A 21,768-nucleotide genomic window follows, 5' to 3' on the forward strand; every position below is an offset into this window, starting at 1 on the left:
TTATTTTAATACCAGGAGATGCAATTCTCTGCTGTTTAATTATAGACAGGTAAAAGGAAACTTGCTTTTGGATTGTAGGCAAACCTGGCTACTTAGCTCACTAATTGTATGCCTTGAGTTCAACTTGAAGAATAGTTATAAGTTGACAATAGGTTTCACTCGTAAAAGAAATTCATTAAGATTTTTGACAGTCCCTATTTATTACTTCTGGCCCGATTTTCAATGCTCCTATGGTTTCTCCCGGGCACTCATTGTCTTCAAAGTGAATTCAGGGCTGAAACTAACTGTTGTGTGGTAATGGGGAAGAGAATTACAGATTCATGTTTGTACTGCATGAATTTCTTGCTAGTCAATGCCTTGGATTTATTTCTAACTAATATTAGAGGCCTAGTGGGAGAGTCTACATTTACAAGTTCGAGTCTCAAAGAACTGATTTGATGATTGCCAGGTCTTGACTAAAGATGCTGTAGTTTTATTTTAAAAGGAATTTATGTTCACATTTCTGAATTCCCTTGTACTCCCTTAGATATGTCCTAGAGTTCATCATGCTTCTGGGAAAAAGCCTGTTCTTTCCTCTAAGGGGTCAATAGAAGCTGCCTGAATGGCTGCAAAATATAGTTTAAAGAGCAAATAGTATTTTAATCTGTAAAGAATGATCTTTGAATGCTAATGCACTGGTGAGACAAAGCAGGAAAATAGCTGAAAGCCTGCTTTGAAGTTAGACCACAAGGATTTATTCTATTTTTCCAGTTAGTAATGGGCAAAGTTATTTAGTCTCTTTGAGCTTCCATTTCTCACCTGTAAGGTAAAGATAGTGATATCTGCCAATGAAAATATTATAACAAAAACAAAAAATTACTATAAAACAATTAACAGTTACTGTAACTAAAATACATGAATCTATAGAATATAAAACATTATTATACTATATTACTTTGTACTTGAAGTAATTCAGACATTTACGGTAGTAAGATTTTATTAGTTAAAGGAGCATTGTCATTCAGAGCTTTCAAAGAGAGAAATATGAACCCATACTTCTCTGTGAATCCTTGGGCAGCACAAAATTGGCACTGAGTAATACTGCAGATGTAGTAATGCATCCATTTGAGTCTCTAGATGTAACCATCTGCTCTCGTTGGTTTTCATTCTTATCACCTTATATTTATTACAGCATGTCACAGAATATTGTGCTGATCTTACATTCCATGTTTGCCTACCTTTTTTTTTTCTCCTAACAGTTCTTTGAGGACATATCTGTCTTATTTACTTAGGGCTGTCACAATGGCCCTGCAGTCCTAAAAAACAGACAATTCTTCTTGTCAAGTCTAGAGGCTAGGAAGTCTGAGGCACTGAGAGGCCTGGTGTCTAGTGAAAGTAAACTTTCTGGTGCACAGCTGGCTGTTTCTTTGTAACCTCAAATTGTAGACAAGAAAGAGAGGCAAGCCCTGTGTCTCTGCATGTGAGGGCAAAATTCTCATCAAGAAAGGATCCACCTTCATGATTTAATCACCTTCAAAATCTTCACTTCCTAATATCATCAACCCAAAGTTGAAAAATGCAATATGTGAGTTCTAAGGAACTGCAAACATGAAGTCCGTAACAATACCCAAGGTACATTTTTGTCAGAAAGATCCTCCCCTTGAAAATAGGCACATAAAGCATCTCACTGGTTTGTGCAGATGAGTGATTCATAGGCTCTGGGTCCTCTGAAACCTATTAAGGAAAAGGATGATAGAGCCCCTTCTGTTTGTTTCTTTTTAAGTACAGATATTAAAGAGTAATACCACTTACTATAGTTATCATCTTATAACAAAAAGGCCATGCTAAAACACCACAATCTGAAATCTAGATAAAACAAGATCTCAAGAAAAGACAGTCTCATAAGTCTACATAATGCTCCCTACTTTATTTAGTTTACCTCAGACCAAAACAAGCGTGGTCCATGGCCTCCAGTTGGAAATTTTCTGTCTCATGAATAAAAGGATATTGTTCATATTCTCATAATTTTTAAAAACTGTATTCTGATTTATAACTTCCTATACATTTTAATATACTCATTGTAAAATAATGTGGAACCATTTTTGGTCAATACAAAATACTTTTTTTTTTTAAGACAACATTCATTTTTCATTGCCCAGGCTGCTCTTGGACTCTTGCTTGGGTTGAGGAGATCTTTCTGTGTCAGTCTCTTGAAGAACTAGAAGCTCAGGCATGTGTTACCATACCAGGCTCCATCTATGTCCATGTCAATACTTGTTATCAATCATCTGCATAAGCACCAGTGAAGTCAAGAAATAACCCAACAGCCTTTCCAAAGTGCCAGCTTTGTCCTTGTGGCCACAATCTTTTCCTTTGCTGTGCAGACATTAACCTGCCTTTGGGTAACCATTTATTCCTTTGCACTATAATTTTTTCACCTCTACCTAGATCCCTTAAAATATCATTGAGTTTGTTTGTGCATTTATGTATCTTTTATGTATCTTTTATGTATCTTTTATGTATAAAAGCAGATTATCTTTCTTTTCTTTCTAGCTATTTTAGCTAAGTATGTTTTGCCCTTTCTTTTCTTTAAATGTTTACATTCCATTTTATTCTCTATTAGTGTTTGAGTGATACATTTGATTATTGTTTTGTTGGGAGTTAACGTACAATTTTGACTTCGATGCCTCTCAAGGACTAAAGCTAGACAAATTGTTTACCTTTTCCTAAAATATTACCTTATAATCTTTTAAATGATTGCATATATATTACAAATATAATTGCTGTTTCCTATTAAAATTCTTTTTTAACACCCATGAGACATTAGTTATTCTTCCTTATGGAATCAGTGTTGGTTTACATTTAACAAATGTATTTTCAGTGTTCTTTGCTGTTTATGCTTCCTGGAATTTAAGACTTGCATCTTGGGTCACTTTTCCTTTGGCTTGAAGTGAATTCTGAGAAATTCTAAATTAAGGGCCTTATGGTAAAATCCTTTCTCACTGTATGCTTATTAAAAGCCTCTTTCTTCTCATTCTAGAAACACATACTCTGTAGAGCTCAAGCTTTGAGTTGACATTTTCTTTCAATACATAAATGATATCACTCCATTGCTTTCTGTCATCTACTATTACAATCAAGAAATCATCTTTAGTATAACTGCTATTCTGTGGTCGTTCTCAATATTTTTTCTCATTTACTTTGCTTTTCTGTATTTTCATAATGATATACATGGATGAAGTTTCTTTTTCTTTTTCTTTCCTGGTTGTTGTACATCTTGAAGTGGGTTTTTATTGTCACGAATATGTTGTAGAAATTTTTCAGCTATCTATTTAAACCTGTCCCCTTTTCCATTCTCTCTGTTGTTTCCTTCTAAGCATCCACTGAAACCTATGCTAAAATTGCTGACCGTTTCAGCAAATGTTCTGTACTGTTTTGTTTGTTCTATATTTTTGTCCTTCTGAGCTGCATTGTAAGTAATTATTCTTGATTTGTATTCCAGTTCTTTAATTAAATCTCCTTATGTTGCAAACATTTTTAATTACAATTATTTGAATTTTCATTTCCAAAAAATTGTTTCTTTTTTAAAAAATAATTGTTACTTTTATAAGTAATTGTTTTCTGCAAGTATTTTCAAGACTTTCTTTTCCCTTGTTAAAAGTAGGGAGCATACTTAGTTGTTTTATAATCTGTTTTGTGATTCTAACATTTAGAGTCTGTCAGAGTGTTTCTGCTGGTTTTTGTTCTTGCTGGTTTGTTTCCTTGTATATCTGGTCATCTTTGACTGTATGCTAATCATTGTGATTGAAATATTACTATGATAAAATTTTTAAAACCTAGAGGAAATGTAGTCTTACTACAGAGTTTTGTACATTTTTCCAGCAGCACTGAGAACCTTCCCAGTAACTGGTTCTCTCAGTTTATGGTACAAATTCTCAGGTTAGAGCCACCTACTGTGGTAGAATTATAGCTTTGCTATAACTACTTTGGGAAATATTCTTTACTCCTCTTTGCTTTCAAATTTTATGTGACTCATCTACCAGGGCTGACTTCTCTACATTCTCATGGGATGGAAAACAGGAAAGGAAAGTTTTGCATTGGCCCACGTTTATCGTAAAACCTTGTGAAGCTGACTGACCAAAGCTGAAATGTGGAATATAATCAAATGACATTAGGAAAAATGTAGTTACGTTCCTCTGATAGTTTCCCTTTCTAGTCTCAGATTTCCACTTCACAAAATATTTATCCTGGCAATTTTTTAGGACTTTCAGTGCTTTTAAGGTAATTTTTAAAGAAAACTTTTATCTAGCATTTTTCATTGTTTTCAGTGGGAAAGTTGATCCAAATAACTTAAGTTCTCATTACAGTCTACCTTATTGTAATTTAAGTATGCATTTGGTTAATCAAGTTTGTGCTATTTATATAAGCTTTGGAGGTAAATACTTCATAAGAATATGTATTGAAATTCTACAATGAACAGCTTGCTCGTTAGGGCTACATGTAAGGGATGAAGATATAGATGAGATATAGTCCTTGCCTTATACAATCCTTGCCAAAAAATTGGATGAGATGAAACAAGAAATATAATAGAGATTTTGTTTTTTAAGATTTTAAGAAAGGAATGCTCACCTCTGTGAAAGATTTGACATGAACCTTGAAGGATAGGTATACATTCACTCTGTAGAAACTTGTGGGCCAGTAACTCAGAGAAATGAGCAAACAGAAGCAATGGCTGACAATGGGCAGAGGCTGTGTGCTACAAAGAGAAATTAGTTTTTTGTTCATTTGGAAGATTGGATAAAAGCAAAGTCTCAAGAAGAGTACCATGGACTGAGGTTTGCTGCCAAGGGCAAATCTTTAAAAAGTCATGCTGGTATTCTCCAAGCATCTTCATCCTATAATAACCTATGTCAGTTTTTTTCCTAACAAGTATATACGGAACAGCAATCTGATCCAATATAATGAGTCACAAGTAATAAGCTTATCTAGATCTAAACCTAGAGAAAAAACTAATTCTTCCTGGACTGAGACTGCATCTTACTTGGTTTAGAAGTAAAATTTGTGCCTCAAAAGCACCCACGTTGTTGCTTCATCTGGTGCTAGACAAATCCTAAAAAATCATTTTTTAGGTTAATTTGTCTCATGAGGCATAGGCCTCATATTTTTCATATACACCTATTTTTGTGAGTGTCAACGATGTATTTTGATTGACTCTGGCATTTCAGTTGTCACTCGTCTCATAGGTACCTCTTACGTTTTATGATTTAAAATTTCTGCTTGGTTTGTGGAATAGACTCCTAACCCTATGCATGGAACACTGGAAATTTGCATTCTTGGTTAGACAAAATCCTTTGATGGATTGCTGGAAGGGGATGAGTTTCTTTAATTGAGAGCATATATTTTCTTGTTTATTCAATGAATAATTAACTCCTACGAGGTGTCATGAAACCCAAGACGCATAGACAAATAATATCCCTGCTCTCAAAGTAAGAGAGATATAAGCATAGGTGAGTTTATTAAAGTAAACCATGACTAAAATGACAAAAGCATAAGAGAATATGCTGTAGAATAATAGATTTGGAAATAGATGGTCGCTTCTCACAGAAATTAGTGTTACAAATAATGTTCAAACTACATATCAGAGTCATTTATTCATTCTGCATGTATTATTGAGCTATTTCTACTTGTAAGCCACTATAATAGATTTTCTAAAAGATGTAAAAACACTAAGATACAGACTATTCTGTTTAGGATCTAGAGCCAAATAAAGAGTATGTCCTTGAACTGAGGAGTAATTATAATGAAAACCTGGACATTGATATTTGCCCTAAAATTAACAGAGGCTTGGATTAGCATATGACAACTCGAGACAAAAGTAGTTTCTTCAGCTAGAAAGCCTAACTATATTTATGGAGAATGTAAATGTTTGGCCGTATTTTTTAAGAGATGCATGGAATTTTGGTGGAATAATACTGAAAAATACATTTTATATAGAAATGAGTGTAAGCAATGATAAAATATAGAGAATTAATTCCTCAGTTATACACACACAAATACATATTTAGAATTTTTGTTAGTACATATTTACAGTACACACTGGTTACAGTCCTCTTGTGAATCAGCAGGTGTACATAACACATCTTGATTATTTTTTTCATCCCCTTTCCTTCTTTTTCTCTCCACTCTTCATCCCTTGGTTCCTTTCTCTTTTGAAAAAAATTTTCTCTCTTTCTCCTATTATCTGTCTTATATTTTCCTCAGTCCTCTGTATCTTTCACCTTCGCAGTTCACTGGATATGTACTACTCCTAGTGTTGAAAACATTTTAATGGTGTTTTCCTGAGGCCTAGAGTGTATATGCTCCAGTCTAGACTACTGGGGACCCCAAATCGCCGAAATGAGTGTATGGCAAAGGCTTAAATAAATGAGACAAGCAGTCTGCAGAGTTCAAAACTCTGGGTGCTAAGACAAGGAATGTCTCCAGGTGGCCCACGTATATTTAGTTTTCAAACAAGGAAGGGATTGGAGTGTTAAATGCAAGAAACTAAAAGGATCCTGGGGCAGGTTCAGAGACTTTCCCAAATCACAGATTATGTTTACTTTAGAAGAACTATCTTATGTTAATTTAGGAGAAGTATTTTAGGAAAAGGTCTCCATGTTGCATTTCACTACAGGAGTGAAAAGCCTGAAGCTACAGACTCTAGTAAGTTGCAGTGGGGCCAGGTGTCCTCAGTTGTGACCTTATCTTGCCCTTTGAGGCATCTTTTTGTTTTTGAGTTGGATCAGCATGCCCTGGCCCTGCCACAGACCTGCACAAGTGTTCAATTTCCAGTTTCAGTGGCTCCCAACACCAGATTGTTTTGTGATTCTTCTAGAAGATGGTTTAGAGCAATGCTTAAGATAGGAGGTGTTTCACAACCATTTGAGATACAGTCTTATGGAAGAGTAAGGGCTCTAATTTGAATAAAAAGTTAGCATGTAACTGACTCTTGAATGATCTCAATAGAATTGTGAAAAAATGATTTTATTCTGTAGGCAATGTGGGATCCTTTTGTTAGCAGATATTAAACATCTTTTAATTAAGACAGACTCAGTTTTCAGAGGCATGTTCTTAAAATCTGTGCAAACAGATAACAGTAAGGTCTGAGCTCTTATTTATAGAAAAACTGCCAAAGTACCTAAGTTTGTCAATGTATTTAGTGAATCACAGGATAACTTTTCATTAAAAATTATTTTTTCATGACTTCTGATATTTTGTCATTTCTAAAGAAGTTATGATGCAAAAAGAACAAGCAGAGCAAATTATCTAAAGAGAAAAGTATACCATTTCAAGGATATAGCTATATGAGCTCATCAAAGAAGTATCAGTTGCAAATCTGAAAAGATATTCATGTGGCTTCTAAAGATCTCCAGTGTCATACTAACTAACTAAATATATAAATAAAAAAAACCCCACTGGGTAAAATCTTTCTATATTGAGAAATTTCTTTTGTGTCCACATCCACTAAGAATCAGACCAAACAACTGTCTTTCTCATCAGCTATACAGGTCAGATCCACTATTTCTATTATATTCATGACATACTGTCCAGAAAACTCAGAATCACTTTTGATATGCATTTAAAGCAGGATAAACAGTTTAGGTAATAGTTCTCTCTTTTGGAAGTATAAAACCTAAATGTTGACTGTATACCTGGGCCTTATTTTTATGACTTTTAAATTTTATCTTATAATACTACTTTTAGTATTATAGTATTACATTTGGTATTATATTATTTAGTATTTAGTATTTAGTTGGCTACCAAATAGTAGCCAACAACTGAAAAATTCTAATTTTAAATTATTTATGAGATACAGAATGATGTTTGGTATATGTATGCATTGAGGGATGATTAAATCAAAGTAACATGTCTAACACAAGTGTCTAGTACTTTTAAATTCTACTGTTAGCAGTGTTTCAGTATACATGAACAATAGTTGTATGGTATACAATGGGCCCCAGAACCATCTTTCTCCTGTCTAATTGAAATTTTCTACTCTTTTCCCAACATCTCCTTGATCTTTGACCCCATCTGCTAGTAATCATCATTCATTTTTTTCTATGAGTTCAAAAACAGAAAAATTTTAAAAACAGAAAAATTTTCTAATTTACCACGCTCCTTATTTAGTTATAACCTTGACAACATAAAAGGAATAGTATAAAAGTCCTCATTAAGGTAATTTGTTTACTCTTTTTAATATTGTTTAATTTCAATATGAATAATGAACACAAGTATTAATTACAGAATGTAACACCACGGGCTGAAGGCTTAGCTGTGGCCTAATTGCCTGCCTAACAAGTGTGAGGTTGTAAGTTTGGTTGCCAGTTTCAAAAAAAAAAAAAAAAAATCATGGCATAATGTAACTCCCCTAGTTCCATTCACTGGAGTATGACTTTAACGTATTTGTGAGCACAAAATGATGCTATTTAGAAAAAATTTTAGAAAAGTTTCAATCAGAAAGTTAGTCATGACTTAGAAAACACTGTACAAAATGAATGCGCAAACATTTTGCCCTTGTGTAATTTGGATTGAACCCCTATACTCATGATAGTGAACCTTTTAGAGACACAAACTGCAAATACCCAAACTGCAAACAAAAAAGGACTCATTTTTGCAGTGTCGATACTGCAATTAAACCTAAGTTCTTGGCTGCTGGTATGACAGTGGGTGATTTAGCTCCTGTGTACAGAGAGGGCTCTGCATGCCCACTGTGGTACATGTGATATAGGTTCACCACCACTGCCCTGTTCAAGAAAATCTGAAAAAAATGGAAGAACAACAATAATATGCCACCCATAGTGTAAGGTAGGCATTTAGTCTCTTTTCACTATTTTAATTCCCATAATTATACTGCTCTTGCAAAATGAGCATGATTATATGGCTGCAGTTCATTGCTAGAGATACAGATTGTATCATTATATGTCCTCATCATACATACATTAGATAATTAGAAAAAAGTTATAGTTCACAATCTGGAGTACAACAGAAAGAAATAGTAATGAAGGAAGAAAAAAAGTGGAAAATGAAGTCCAGTGTACTATTAACAGAAACTTTGTAAGGAAAAAATAAAATCCAGTAATCGATGTTACTGTAAATGAAGCCATGTTCTCTGGTTATAATTTTCTCTTATTTGGCCATTAACCACAATAAATTTTGTATCTTACATAATTTTTAATAAACAAAAAATCTATGAATTGATAGGATGCCTAATAAATGGATAATAGCTTACTGTCTCTCAATAAACCTTACCTTAGGCTCTCTCAGAAAACTACTTTAATTATGAAGCTTGACTCTCTGTGGTTTATCATTTTGGTCAATGTAATGAATCTGTTTTAAAGCTTGCATTTCTCTAAGATAAAAATGGACCTTTCCTCTACAGTGCATTTTTAAATTTACAGAATATACATATTTAGTCTGTGTTAAAAATCCACCATGGAATTAAACAGCACCTAGAAGCAATATAACAAACTAGATAGATGCAGGAATTTTTAGGTTAGTTTATCCAGACCAGAAATATCAGATTTACATTTTTTTTGCTGCTGTATTCCTTTGGTACCTCAACTGCAATGTGGGGTAATCTAAATACCTACCTCATACAGCTGTCATTGACAAAATTGATTTAATATTCTTAGCATGTAGAAAACACAATAAATCTTAATTGTATGTATTGTTGTTGCTACTACTAAGTGGAGCAATAAAGTACAGAGGTTAAGAATACAGAGAGATTCAGGGAAATAGGATTATTGGGCATATGCACTAGTCATCTTGGAAAGAAGATACTGATATACTGTCTGAAGAAAACTTCTAGTATTCTGTGTTAGGGAGGGAAGGAAATAATTTATCTGCCACATTCATTCTCCTTTCTTGTTTCTTTGTGGTTTAAGCTCATCACCCTGAGTCTTCTGTTGCTTACCTACTATAGACCTTGGCTGCCTTCTCAGGTAGTTAACCAGAAACTCAGATCAAACACCCTGCCAAATAATTTCAGCCAAATCTGAAGTGTTGGAAGGAATCAAACTATGGCAGCTTGGAGGGAAGGTCTGGCATTCCGTGGTGATTGGTAGGACCAAATGACTGAAGAAGGATTGGTCATCAGTAATGGCCACTGGCGAGGTGTATACTGTCTAAAGAAACTCTGAGGAGGCACCTGAGATGTGTAGAACATGCTCAAACTGTTCATTTTGCAAAACTAAGTTAGCTTTTCATGTAATGGAAAACACTATTAGCATATAGCAAAAGTAGGTTAAGTAAAAACTATCTTATTTATCCTGTCAAAGTCTTGATTCAGAAATAAAGGCAGTGAGGTTTTTTTTTTTTTCTTAAAAAGAATACTTTCTCTTTAAAGAAACAACAAAAAAGCACACAGCATTCTTGAGCTCCAAATCACTAACAAATGTTTACTTTTCTGAAAATCTGGCTTGATTCAGTTGTGTTACATACTGAGAAATTTCACTGTAGAAACAATTTCAGTTATTATTAACATCATTTATATTCATATACATAAAACCCACATCTTATAATCAAAGTATCCTCTTCTAGGTTGACAGGAGCCATACTTTAGACATTAATAAGATCAGGTATTCATTCAGCACTCTTTCTTAAACCAGTTTGCCCAAATGAGAATTTATAAGTGAGTTTTGTCCTCCTCCATAAATGATTTTCCAGAATCAAAACGAGTTATGTGATAAAACTTAATTCCTCTAAACAGATTTTGTGTTTCATGTTTCAAAATGATAAGGACAATCTAAGTCTATATTCTGGAATAGCAATTAATCCTAAATAAAAAAAATGGAACCTAATAACCTACTTCATAAAAGCTGAGCTTTATCTTTTTCAAAAACACATCTAGTAATAAGAAAATAAGAATAAGTAGCCCAATGATTTGTTTCTTACAAATGCATCCAATCTTCATCATGAAAATTACTATCAAACAAAATAGCATCTGGTCTTCAATATTTTCTCAAAATACATTAAAAGATTATGGATCCTAAATATCCCACAAAAATAGAAAACTAAGCCCAAAGGTTTACTCTAAATCAGAGAACAATATTAAATAGGAAACAATTGAACAACTACTATTGAGAAATGATGAAGATGAACTAAGAGAATAATAGCAATCAGAAGTAGATAAGAACTCCAATCAGTTTTTAATGGCTTCACATTGCTCCAACAAAGATTTTATGTTTTCTTTTCCAAAAGGAATAGCTCTTAAATAATTCTCTTTAGATGCTTAAAAATTCAGTCATTTCTATTTTAAGTTTATCCCAGAAAAGATATGATACATACGTTCTTAGATTTAAATCTATATTTAGTCAAATTTTTAAAAGTTTGGTTTTATAATGATGTAAAATGTGATCTACTGGCATCATGCAGTTCATTAGCAGACTTTTTCCTCGTGTTTTACAGCTATATATTCAGAAATACGTTTTCTATTAAAGGGTTCTTTAACTTCCGGCTTCTTGAGTAAAATCTTGACTGTCTTCCAAATAAATTCTACAACTTTTCTGAATTATTTATTTCAGTGTTTAACACTAAAAAGTGAGAATTCTCCCTTCAAATAATCTGTAGTCCAAAAAGTTGTTTTTCAGCCTATGTCTTCTACTGTTGTTTTGTGAAAATGAAGTACTACTGCTTAGGGTCATTTTTATTCAGTCTTCTACCATATTTACCTCTGTTTTCTCTTCTTGAGACTAATAATTCTACTTGCTTTAATTTTATGCTAACAACTTTAGTGTTTCTATCACATTTCTAAACTCTGCTCAAATCTTTATTATTTGCTTCAGTTATGCCATTAGATCAGTTCCCAAAATCAAGATAAATGGATATTGTGTCCTATTTTCTATATATTTGTACTTTGCTAAATGATTATTCTTTAATGAATTATTTATTTTTATTTACTAATTCATGGGATTAATTCAGATATGTTTCTCATAATTATCCACCTGGTTTATAAGTTTTTTAATAGTTCACAGATATTATGAACACGTTCATTTTGGGTACTGCTGTGAGTGTAGCATAACAAGATGAGGAAGAATGAGAGAAAATGGAACTGGAAAGGATGGCTGTAGAGTTATGAAGCCAAACCTGAGTACCCTTCGGGGGATTAGGTTATAATCATGTAGATAACAGCTTTTCCAGAAGAAATATTGTGAGGTTTGTGTCTTAGGGAAAATGAAGTCAAACTGTTAAATTGAAAGATTTTGACAGGCCAGAGAAGACAGAGTAGAAAAGCTCAGGTGAGTGAAATAAGACCTTAGAAGAGATTAGGGCACACAGTGGAGGAGGTGGAGCAGTTGTGGCATTTGGTGGGGCATTTGGTTGATAGTGGCAAGCGAAGGTGTGGGAATAAGAAATGTTCAGATGGACTGGATAAAGCACTGACTTAAAAAGGTTAGCTGTCAGGAAAAACAGGTACCTCTAGGAAAAACAGGCTTGGGGTTCATTAGTTAAGAAGTATAGTAAAATTGCTGCATTCAAGCAGAAGTGAAGTGTGGGGTTACAGAGAGTGTTAGAGAGAGGGCACGATCCTGGCAAGTACGGTCACAGAAATGAGCATGGCAAGATGACTAAACGTGATGGAAGAAATTTGGATTGTACGAAACTGGAGCTAAGTGCCACGACTACGGGTTTGGGCTTGTGATGCTGATAAAAGCATGTAGAAATTGCTGTAGTCAGATAAAGAGGAATCTACAAAAACTTACATTATAGTTTACTTATAGGTTTCCTCTAGCTTTCCATCATATAATGTCTGAACACATTATGTTGAATCTAAGGCTAATATGGGATTTTTAAAATATATCTGGGATGGTTCCTTTCCAGACTTGTCCCTATTAAGCATGTTCCTCTGTTATTTTAGTTTGGTTTTCTTTTTTTATTTTTGTGTACTGTGTTTGAAATCAGTGTCTTTGGCACTGAACTACATGCCTGTCTTTTTTTTTTTTTTTTTTTACTAAGCCCCTTAAATTGCCTTTTCTAGAATAGAGTTCATGATGCTCCTGTCTTAGAGGCTCAAGGACTGGGATTACACTCAAGCACCATCTCACCTGGTAAAACATGAATCTTAAAAGAAAAATCATTGTTTTCTCTATCTTCAGTCCCAGTAGTTAGGCTAGAAAGAGGCTAGATCATTGACACATAGTAAGTATGCCATAAATGTCTGTTAAATGTGAAATCCTACATTCAATCTGTACGTGAATCTATATCATACTTCCAAATCACAAACAAAAGACAGCTTAACTCTTTAAAAAATACAAAAAATTGCTGTAAAATTGGCAGTTTTAAGACATCCACGTATTTCTTCCAAGGCACAAAGCTCAGTGCATTTTATTTTTTCTTCATTCATGAACTCATCAAATATTCACTGAACAATGATTATGTACAGATACTGGTCCATATGTTGGGGAAAAACAGTAGAAGAAAAGACAAACAAGACCCTAGCTCAGGAAGCTTAATTCTAGCGAGTGAAACATAAACAGTATATAAAAAATATATATGTTAATTTTGGTTAGAAGGCATGAAAACAAAAGAAGTAGAATAGAGAGCATTTTTTTTTTTTGTAGGACATTCAGAAAGGGAGTTGAAGGACAAGAAGCCATTCATGCAAAGATTGAGAGGTAGTCCAAGTAAACATGTTGTAAGGGACCTAAGGTAAGATCCAGTTTAGCAGAAGTCAGAAACAGCAGTGTATCTGTCCTGGAGTGTAGAAAACCAGAAACTGTATTCCTTTTAGCATGAATATGATTAGAGTGCATATTCAGTTTTCAAGGACTGTTTGCTGGTTAGTAATAAACTTTGAGTGACACTGCATACCGTTTAAATTCTGGCCCCTCCCTTTGTATGAATTGCTTTGGGAAGGTTCAGCTACCAGAATCATCCTGGCATGATTGCTTACCTGTAGTATGATGATAATAAGAATTACGTGTTGTTACTGTTGTGAGAATTCAATTAATTCCCAGTTTTAAAGCACTTAGGGAAACATTAGTGTACACAAAGTGCTTCTTATACAAAATACTGCTACCTTTTCCTCCTGCCTGCATCATATGAGAAAGATAAGCCACTTTATAACCAAATTATTATGTTGTTGATTTTGAATATCGTATAATTTGTTCTAAAATGTATCTTCATCACGGATCACTTGAAAATGCACATAATTATTTTACTTTGATATCTTTCATAATAGTAGTCACTAGTATTACACTGCATGAGTGAACTACTGGAAATCTTTTCTGTTGAAATTTATTTAAGAAACATAGCTCATTTTTGTGGATTTAACATGAGGTTCCTATTAAATAATAAAAGTATGTTATCCACTGATATTATGAATTTATGTTTGGCTTTATAAGATTTTTTAACTATTGAGCTACCAAAAACTAAAATTGTCACGATTTGCTTTTGAAATGAGATTTCTGGCTTAATCAGATTATAATTACTAAACTGATAAAACTGGACATAGTGATTATTAGAAAATAATCATGGACGGTTTCTTATAACTGTCATGATTTCATGTTTAAACTAAAGTTCCTGCTGTTGAAAGCAGTGCTTAAAAATATTGTAAGTCTGGTACAGTAATGTTTTGAAATATTCTATGGAGAAATAATGAGAAAAATTATCAAATTTATACAAAAATCTAAAATACATCAGACCACATGAAAATAGTTGCAAAGTCTTTGAAAGTTGATGCTTTGAAAAGTAATAAATGATGTTTCCAAATTACTAAGCTTTTGTTTAAAGTTAAAATAGTACAACCTTAATATTATAAAAATTCACATTAATTCGATATGAATATTGAGGAATATTTAAAATGTTTCTATTAATTTCTTACTAGGTGTTACTTAAATAAAACAACTGTTCAATAGCATCCACATTATATGTAAAAAAGAAGCACACATAATATATTTGGTTTAAGTTCAGTTTATTAAATAAAATTATAAATGCACTCACATGTCCGGTCCTCAAACCTGAATAATGAGTTTCTGAAAGGAACATGGTTACAACGGGACACAGTGTTGCACACTTGTAATCCCAATACTCAGGAGGCCGAGGCAGAAGAATCAGGATGCCTGTGAGTGCGAGGCCAGCCTGGGCCCCAAAGTGAGTTCAAGGCCAGCCTGAATCACATAATGAAACCTCGCATCAAAATTGATCCTCAAAAAAGCACGTGGTTAATACTTATTGAATTTGTTAACCTATAAAACACAAACTTGCAGAGACTTTAAGATTAAGTAATTTACTTGCTCAATATTTTAAAATGATGTAGCTATATTCTAAGGAAGTATGCTAAAGTTTCAAAAGTAAATAATGTGCAAAAATTTTTCCCATTACATTATAATTTTTTTTTTTTTTTTTACTTTTGGGTCTAACAATTATATGACTTAAAATGCTTTTGGTATACATTTCCACTGAATAGCAAAATTCTACCTTACCAAAAAACATTAAAAAATTCTATTACCTAGGATTGCTAATTAGCATATCTCAACATAGCAACATTTTAATTACTTCTTATTATTACCTATAGTTAGTGAAATACTTTTTGAAATAAACTTCTGATTTCAGAGAGTATAAAGTTCCAAATAGAAAGTCCTACAAATTAGGTTTCCCTTGGAAGAAAAACAAAAAGAGAGATAGGCTATTTTTATCATAAATATGTATAGCTTCTAACCCAATAAACTCTTATTTTCTCTGACATGCATCTCCAATGATGTGTGCTTTTTATTCATATTTCACTTTTGTTTACAGAAAACTGGGCACAAACCAGAAAGTGTGGATTTGTGTGGAGCACATATTGAGTGGACCACAGAAAAATCAAGCAGAAAGAATGTCTTTCAGGTAAGAATGTTACATATATTCAATTTATTCCCATTCTTTCTAAATCTGAGCTCTCTTGGGTAATCAAAATAAGACTATCTTCTTGTGGTGTTTTCATGTGCAGGAACTAGTTGTCTGAAGGTCATTATGAAAGTCTGACTCCTCTTCCTTGTTGAATCTTTGGTTTGTTTGTTGTTTTTCCCTGGTGACTGGTTGCCATCTAAACACAAAATATACGTTGCATCTTGATTAGTTTTGTACAAGGTGTTGAATTTTGCAATGTATTTGTGAATTGTTTGGAGTTCTAACCTAGAATATTTTATTTAAATAGATGTAAGGAACAACTTTAAATCATATGCAAGTTAACATTCATTTACTATAAGCTATTTTCAAAAATTAACATTTCTAATTTCTAGTCATTGTATTTACCAGTATAAGTAAGTAGGAGAAAGAAAGCTGAACAGTTATAAAAATTGAATCATTTTATATTTAGTGTTTTACATTTTGAGGGAAATATATGATGAATAAATAATCATATTCTATTGATTGCAAAGGTGAAATGTTTTAGAAAATTATTAAATTTAATTTTTTAAACTTGATGTTAATAAAAAAGATAATTTGGCATGATTTCTAATGGCAATTAATAGTTTTAGACTGTAAAGAAGAATGCTTTTCGATTTGATATGAAATTTATCTTTTATATTCCCAAATTAACCAATAATTATATAGAGTTGTGTTAGTAGGTATTTGTACCAACTCCTTCTGATTAGTTATTATTATGTATTGCAAATGTGTACCTGTGTAAATAAAAGTTATAAATATATATATATATATATAGGTTTATTTTAGCATTAATGTCATTTACTAGTATAAGAACCCAGATTACTATGATTTTGTACGTTAAATACATTCTCAGAGTGTTTTGGCTCTTAGAGAGGATCAGTTCTCCTCTTCTCCCATGCTGTCCTAAAATTAATGGATTGAGTCTTGCAGTAGCATAGACAACTGATAGCCCCTACCTCCTCTCATTAAAGGGACGGTCTGCTTTCCAGTAGGGGTTGTTTTTTTTCAGATGCTAATTGGGATATATTTTAATAATTTGAGCCCAGCCAGATTTTAAAAGTTGTAAATATTCTAAAAGAAATTATTTTTGTGATTAAAGTTTTAGTCTACCTAGGTATAAAATTTTTTGTTTTACCAAGAAACAAAATGAGAACATATATGTAATATTTATTTCCCAATTAAAAATAACATTTTAAAAAAGAAGGAAGGGAAGAAAGACTGCAGGAAAGAATGGAGGGAGAAAAAGAGGGAAGCAGGGAGGGAAAGCAGCAACAAGCCACAAAATACACTTAGCAATCATGGGTCTAGCTCAAGAGTGATTAGAATAGGATTCAGAGAACCAAGTTGCAGAAATAAATTTTGTTTTAAAGTGAGTGGCTATAGTTTATAATACATCCTTCTCTCCAGTTTCTTACATTTTTCCATAAATAATAAAATGTAGTGGTTTTATTCCTGGTCTCTATGACTATTCAGATGATCAGATAAGCTAAATGTTTTAACATTCTATGTATTGTTAGTTTACCTTTTAATGACTTAAATTGTAAAGCACAACATGAAGTTCAAATTTATGCACAATTCTTGGACAATGGAAATTTTTATAAGTGGGCTCTTATTTTTCGGTTGCTCCTGGAAACCATATGAAAATTGAACTAGAACACAAATGAGGTTAAAAGTCAACTACCTATAATATTCACAGGACTACATAATATATATGTGTGTAAATTTAAATTGTCAATCTAATGGTATCTGTCACACTAATTTTTTCTGAATATTGCAAGCCATCTCTCATACTTTCCACCTATTTTCCATGTTTCTGAATGTGTTTCTAAAGATATTAAAAATTATTCTCCTTTTTTGGTCTTATTTGAAAAAAGAAAAAATCAAGTTTAAATTTATGCTTTATTTTTTTTGTGTGTGTTACTTACTTAGGTTTTTTTGTCATGCTGAACTCTTCTCAACACCTAAGTACATGAGTTCAAGTAAAATTTGCTAATATATATCCGTAGGTACATGCTCTGAACTAAACCTTTTGAGAGGAACAATATAAACAGCTTTTACAGTTCCATTAACAAAAAGGCATTGGGAAGGATTTATGAATCTAGATGACTTGCATCAATATTTGATTAGATACATTAGCTGGTCTAACTCTCAAATGATCAGAATAAACATGATTATATCTCAAAAACATCATATTAAAGCATTGTTGGGTATTTGAGCATGTGTGCAAGGATTTCATTACCTACAGAATAATGAAGTGTTTCTTCCTGACCGAAAAAAGACCATCATTGTTTCAGCTGATGTGCTACTTCAGAAATAGCTTTAGAATTACAAGTTTGAATTAGGCGTGGTGTTCAATTTCAGCCTATGAATTATAGATTACAGATAGCAAATGACTATTGAGATTTTTTAGTTCAAGAAAAATCAAAGAAGAGCAAAATTAGAAATAAGTTAAAATTTGAAATCTGTTTTTAAAATCTTGATGGATTAGCATTTATATGCCATGTAATTACACTGTCTGCAGAGAGCTCAAATTTAAAATGAATGGAGAAACAAATAAGAAACAGTGAGCGTCTGAGATATATTTGAAAGACTCAGAGAGACACAATATGACTTACACACACACACACACGCACACACAAAGGAAAATTTCACTTACTCGATTGATTTGGATATGTTCTTTAGATATTTGGCTTGTTCGTTGTCTCTTTGTATTAAAAGCAAAGTTTTCATCTTCATAAAAGCCCGTTTAAACTTTTGGTGTAGAGTCAATCTTATATGATTGGAAAATGGTAACACTGGAGTAGCTTTAATTTTAGTATTTAAGTCCTCAACACCATGGCCTAATTGATAATATTTAATACTAAGTAATATTTTTAAAATAATGTTAACTTCTATAATATAATATGTACAGATATGGCATATGTGTTATGATATATATATCTGCATATACATATATGTATGTGTGTATGTAGACTTTGAGAAAAGAGTTAGTGTTTACACACATATACACAACCAGCAAGATACTTTGTAATTATGGTGAATAGTGCAGTTTGAAGTTAAATTAGTAAATATCCATTGCTACTAACTTTTGTTTAATTCTGCCGAGAGCATAATTGTCAAGGACTATCACAAGTCTGATGTAGCTTGAGAAAACATTTAGCAACTGAGTGATTTGTAATGAACTGAAACATGAGTTTCCTCAGTTAACTTAAGAGCAGCACTAGGTCTTCATCAGGGAAAGAGTGAATAGAAAGAATTATGTTCAAATCACATGTTCTAAACGTTCCTGCTAAGTGCTAGTTTGCTCTTTGGTGTTTAGCTTGAAATTTAAAGCACTAAGGATTAAAAGGATTACAACATAATCTTAAATAATCCTAAATGTCATTTACAGAGAGATAGTTGTAATAACTAAATAAAACCATGTTAAGGGATGGCAGTATTGTCAGGGGCATCTGTTACCCAAGCAGTGCTACTGTCGCAGTCCTCATCCTCCTTGCTGGGTGTGTTATGCATTTACAAATCTTTTCAGTCAGAAGTTCAGCTGAGAACACGGTTATAAAATAACTTAAAAAGTGTGATTGTTTAGCTTTTAATATTTTCTTGTTTCCAATTTGAAGGAAACTTTTTGCTCAGGTTCCCTTCCTTCTTTACATGTACAACTCTGAGTTAAATATTTTTGAAAGGCTAGGGAAGGGGACTTGTCAACACCATCACACAGAGGAATTGTGTGCGCCTGAAACCCTCCCCAAGCTCCAAGGGGGTGCCTCTTATTAAATATAAGAGAGTCCTGTTGCACTGTAATTAATTCTGCAGTTTGATTTAATGCTTAAATATTTTTTATTCTGTCCATATCACATTCAGCCCAATACTTACTAAATTTAGACACTTTTGTAATGATTTAGACACTTTTTATGTAATGAAGTTGTAACTGCTAAGACTGGCATTCTGATCATTCATATGAGCTTGTATAAAATGTTTTCCACAATATGGGCCTTGTACTCCATGATTTCCAAGGTGTGAATTGGTATTAAGAATATGAATCTACAATATGTTTTTCTTGCTCTTTTTCCACATAAGGGATAAGACAGTAGCTAATTATTCATTTAAAATAATTGAATCACTTGTACTATAAAGCCTTAGCTTTTCTTCAGAGCTAGATGGTCACTAAACCCTCATTTTTTTCTGACATATTTAAAATTTTTACCTATGAATGTGCATTGAGTTCCTTTGTAGATGATTTGTGCTTTAAATAGAACAATTCTATCAATTAATTAATTGTGGCCACTGAGAAAGTGTCAGTTGATGTGTTAGAAAGATTAAATGATTAAATAAGATGAAAGTCTGTTTGCCTCCCTCATCACCCAATTATAACATCCACAAATATCATGACCAAATTTCCAGGATTTAATATTTTTAATATATAACATATCTCGGAATTGCAGACTGTTTCCTATAAGTAATATAGACTGGAATAAGTCCATCATTACTTGTATTACTTTTCTGAATTTGGATGAAGACTTCTGGCTGCAATGTGTATCAAACATATTCAAGTAATATTTTCCCTGGATATGCATTACATTTAAAACTAATTTGATTGCTCTTCTTGATCTGAATATATCTTAGCTTAAAATGTTTAAGTACTACTTAAGTTTATTAATGTGAAGATAATTTAATAGCATCTTGGAAAAAGCTACTTTAAGCCAGAAAGAAAACTACTGGTATTTTGCTTTTATCCATTTCCTCATGTTAAAAGTGGTGGTTTAAAATAAATCTGAGCTTTTACCAATTTTCCTTTTCATTTTTCAGTGTGTATAGTTAGTCTAAATGCAAAAGGGTAATTCTTCACATTCATACATGCATTAGATTTCAAGAAAAGCTGGTTTCACTTTAGAGAATTACTCCCAGTATCTTAAAAGGAATTGCATTAAAAATAAAGCAGAGCAAGGGAAGCATTAATGTCTAATACAGTTGTTTTTTGCTTTACAACTTGTCCTCAATCATTTTACCTACCTATTAGATATTCATCTATCATTCAGAAGGTAAAGTGGAGACAGCCCAGGAGTCTGGGAACCCGTGCTCTGGTTTTGGTTTTATGGTTCTTTATGCAGAACCAAAGTAGGTCCCTCCTCTAACTTACAGTTTGTCACAGCAAGAAAATAAGAAATAATAGACTTCAGCTCAATGAGACTGCCTCTCATTTATGTTAGTGTTAAAATGAAACAATCATTTGGTGTATTTGAAAGCAACCACAGAGTGATTTTACTATAAATAAAATAGGACGTAATCATTCATTGATTAACCACATTATCTCACAATATATTGAGGGAAAATTCTGATGTGGAATTTAGAAGAATTGAGATGAGAAGTGTCGTTATCTATAAAATGCAATTCAGAATTTCTGAATAGTTCTCCTTTCTAATACTTTGGGAACTAATCAATGTACCAAAATTTAATACACCATGTAAAAATATAGAGCAAAGACTATATCCTTAAACCCTACTCAAATGATTTTAAATATTTTATTATTTTAAATAGTATTAATTATAAATGTCTAATCAATCTGTATATTAATATCCAAGTTAATAAGGAGAACGTTTTACTCTTAATGCTATTACTAAGTTATGAATGGCAAGTTGTAATAGGTATCTTAGAGGCAAGTGCAGCAACTATGCTCGTAGTGAAGAAGAGAGGATGGTTACACTTTGTTTCCCTTCTGAAATATTAGGGCAGCATTATTTGTGCTGGGCTTTACGTTTGTTTGTGGAGCTATGCAGAAGAGTTTTTCATGAAGGAGTCACAGTTTTATATTAGGGGTCTTCTTCAGGAATCTGAACATCAGAGGTGTCTAAGATTGACTGACAAAGAAGAACCTAGGGACAGGGA

At 32.7% G+C, this 21,768-nt stretch overlaps 1 protein-coding gene across 2 annotated transcripts in view; it reads left to right on the top strand.

Annotated features, from left to right (window-relative positions):
• The window catches only part of Arhgap15 (Rho GTPase activating protein 15), a 591,921-nt gene that overhangs the window by 102,552 nt on the left and 467,601 nt on the right, over positions 1-21,768 (top strand). For both annotated transcript variants that reach the window (XM_003478711.3, XM_063259030.1), the window contains exon 6: positions 15,754-15,843. In XM_003478711.3, the coding sequence (XP_003478759.1) occupies positions 15,754-15,843 (90 nt within the window). The remainder of the gene's footprint in view (positions 1-15,753; positions 15,844-21,768) is intronic.

Source organism: Cavia porcellus, unplaced genomic scaffold (genome assembly GCF_034190915.1).
Source record: "Cavia porcellus strain 051 isolate PalLab524CR breed Dunkin Hartley unplaced genomic scaffold, mCavPor4.1 scaffold_12, whole genome shotgun sequence".
Classification (NCBI taxonomy): Eukaryota; Metazoa; Chordata; class Mammalia; order Rodentia; family Caviidae; genus Cavia; species Cavia porcellus.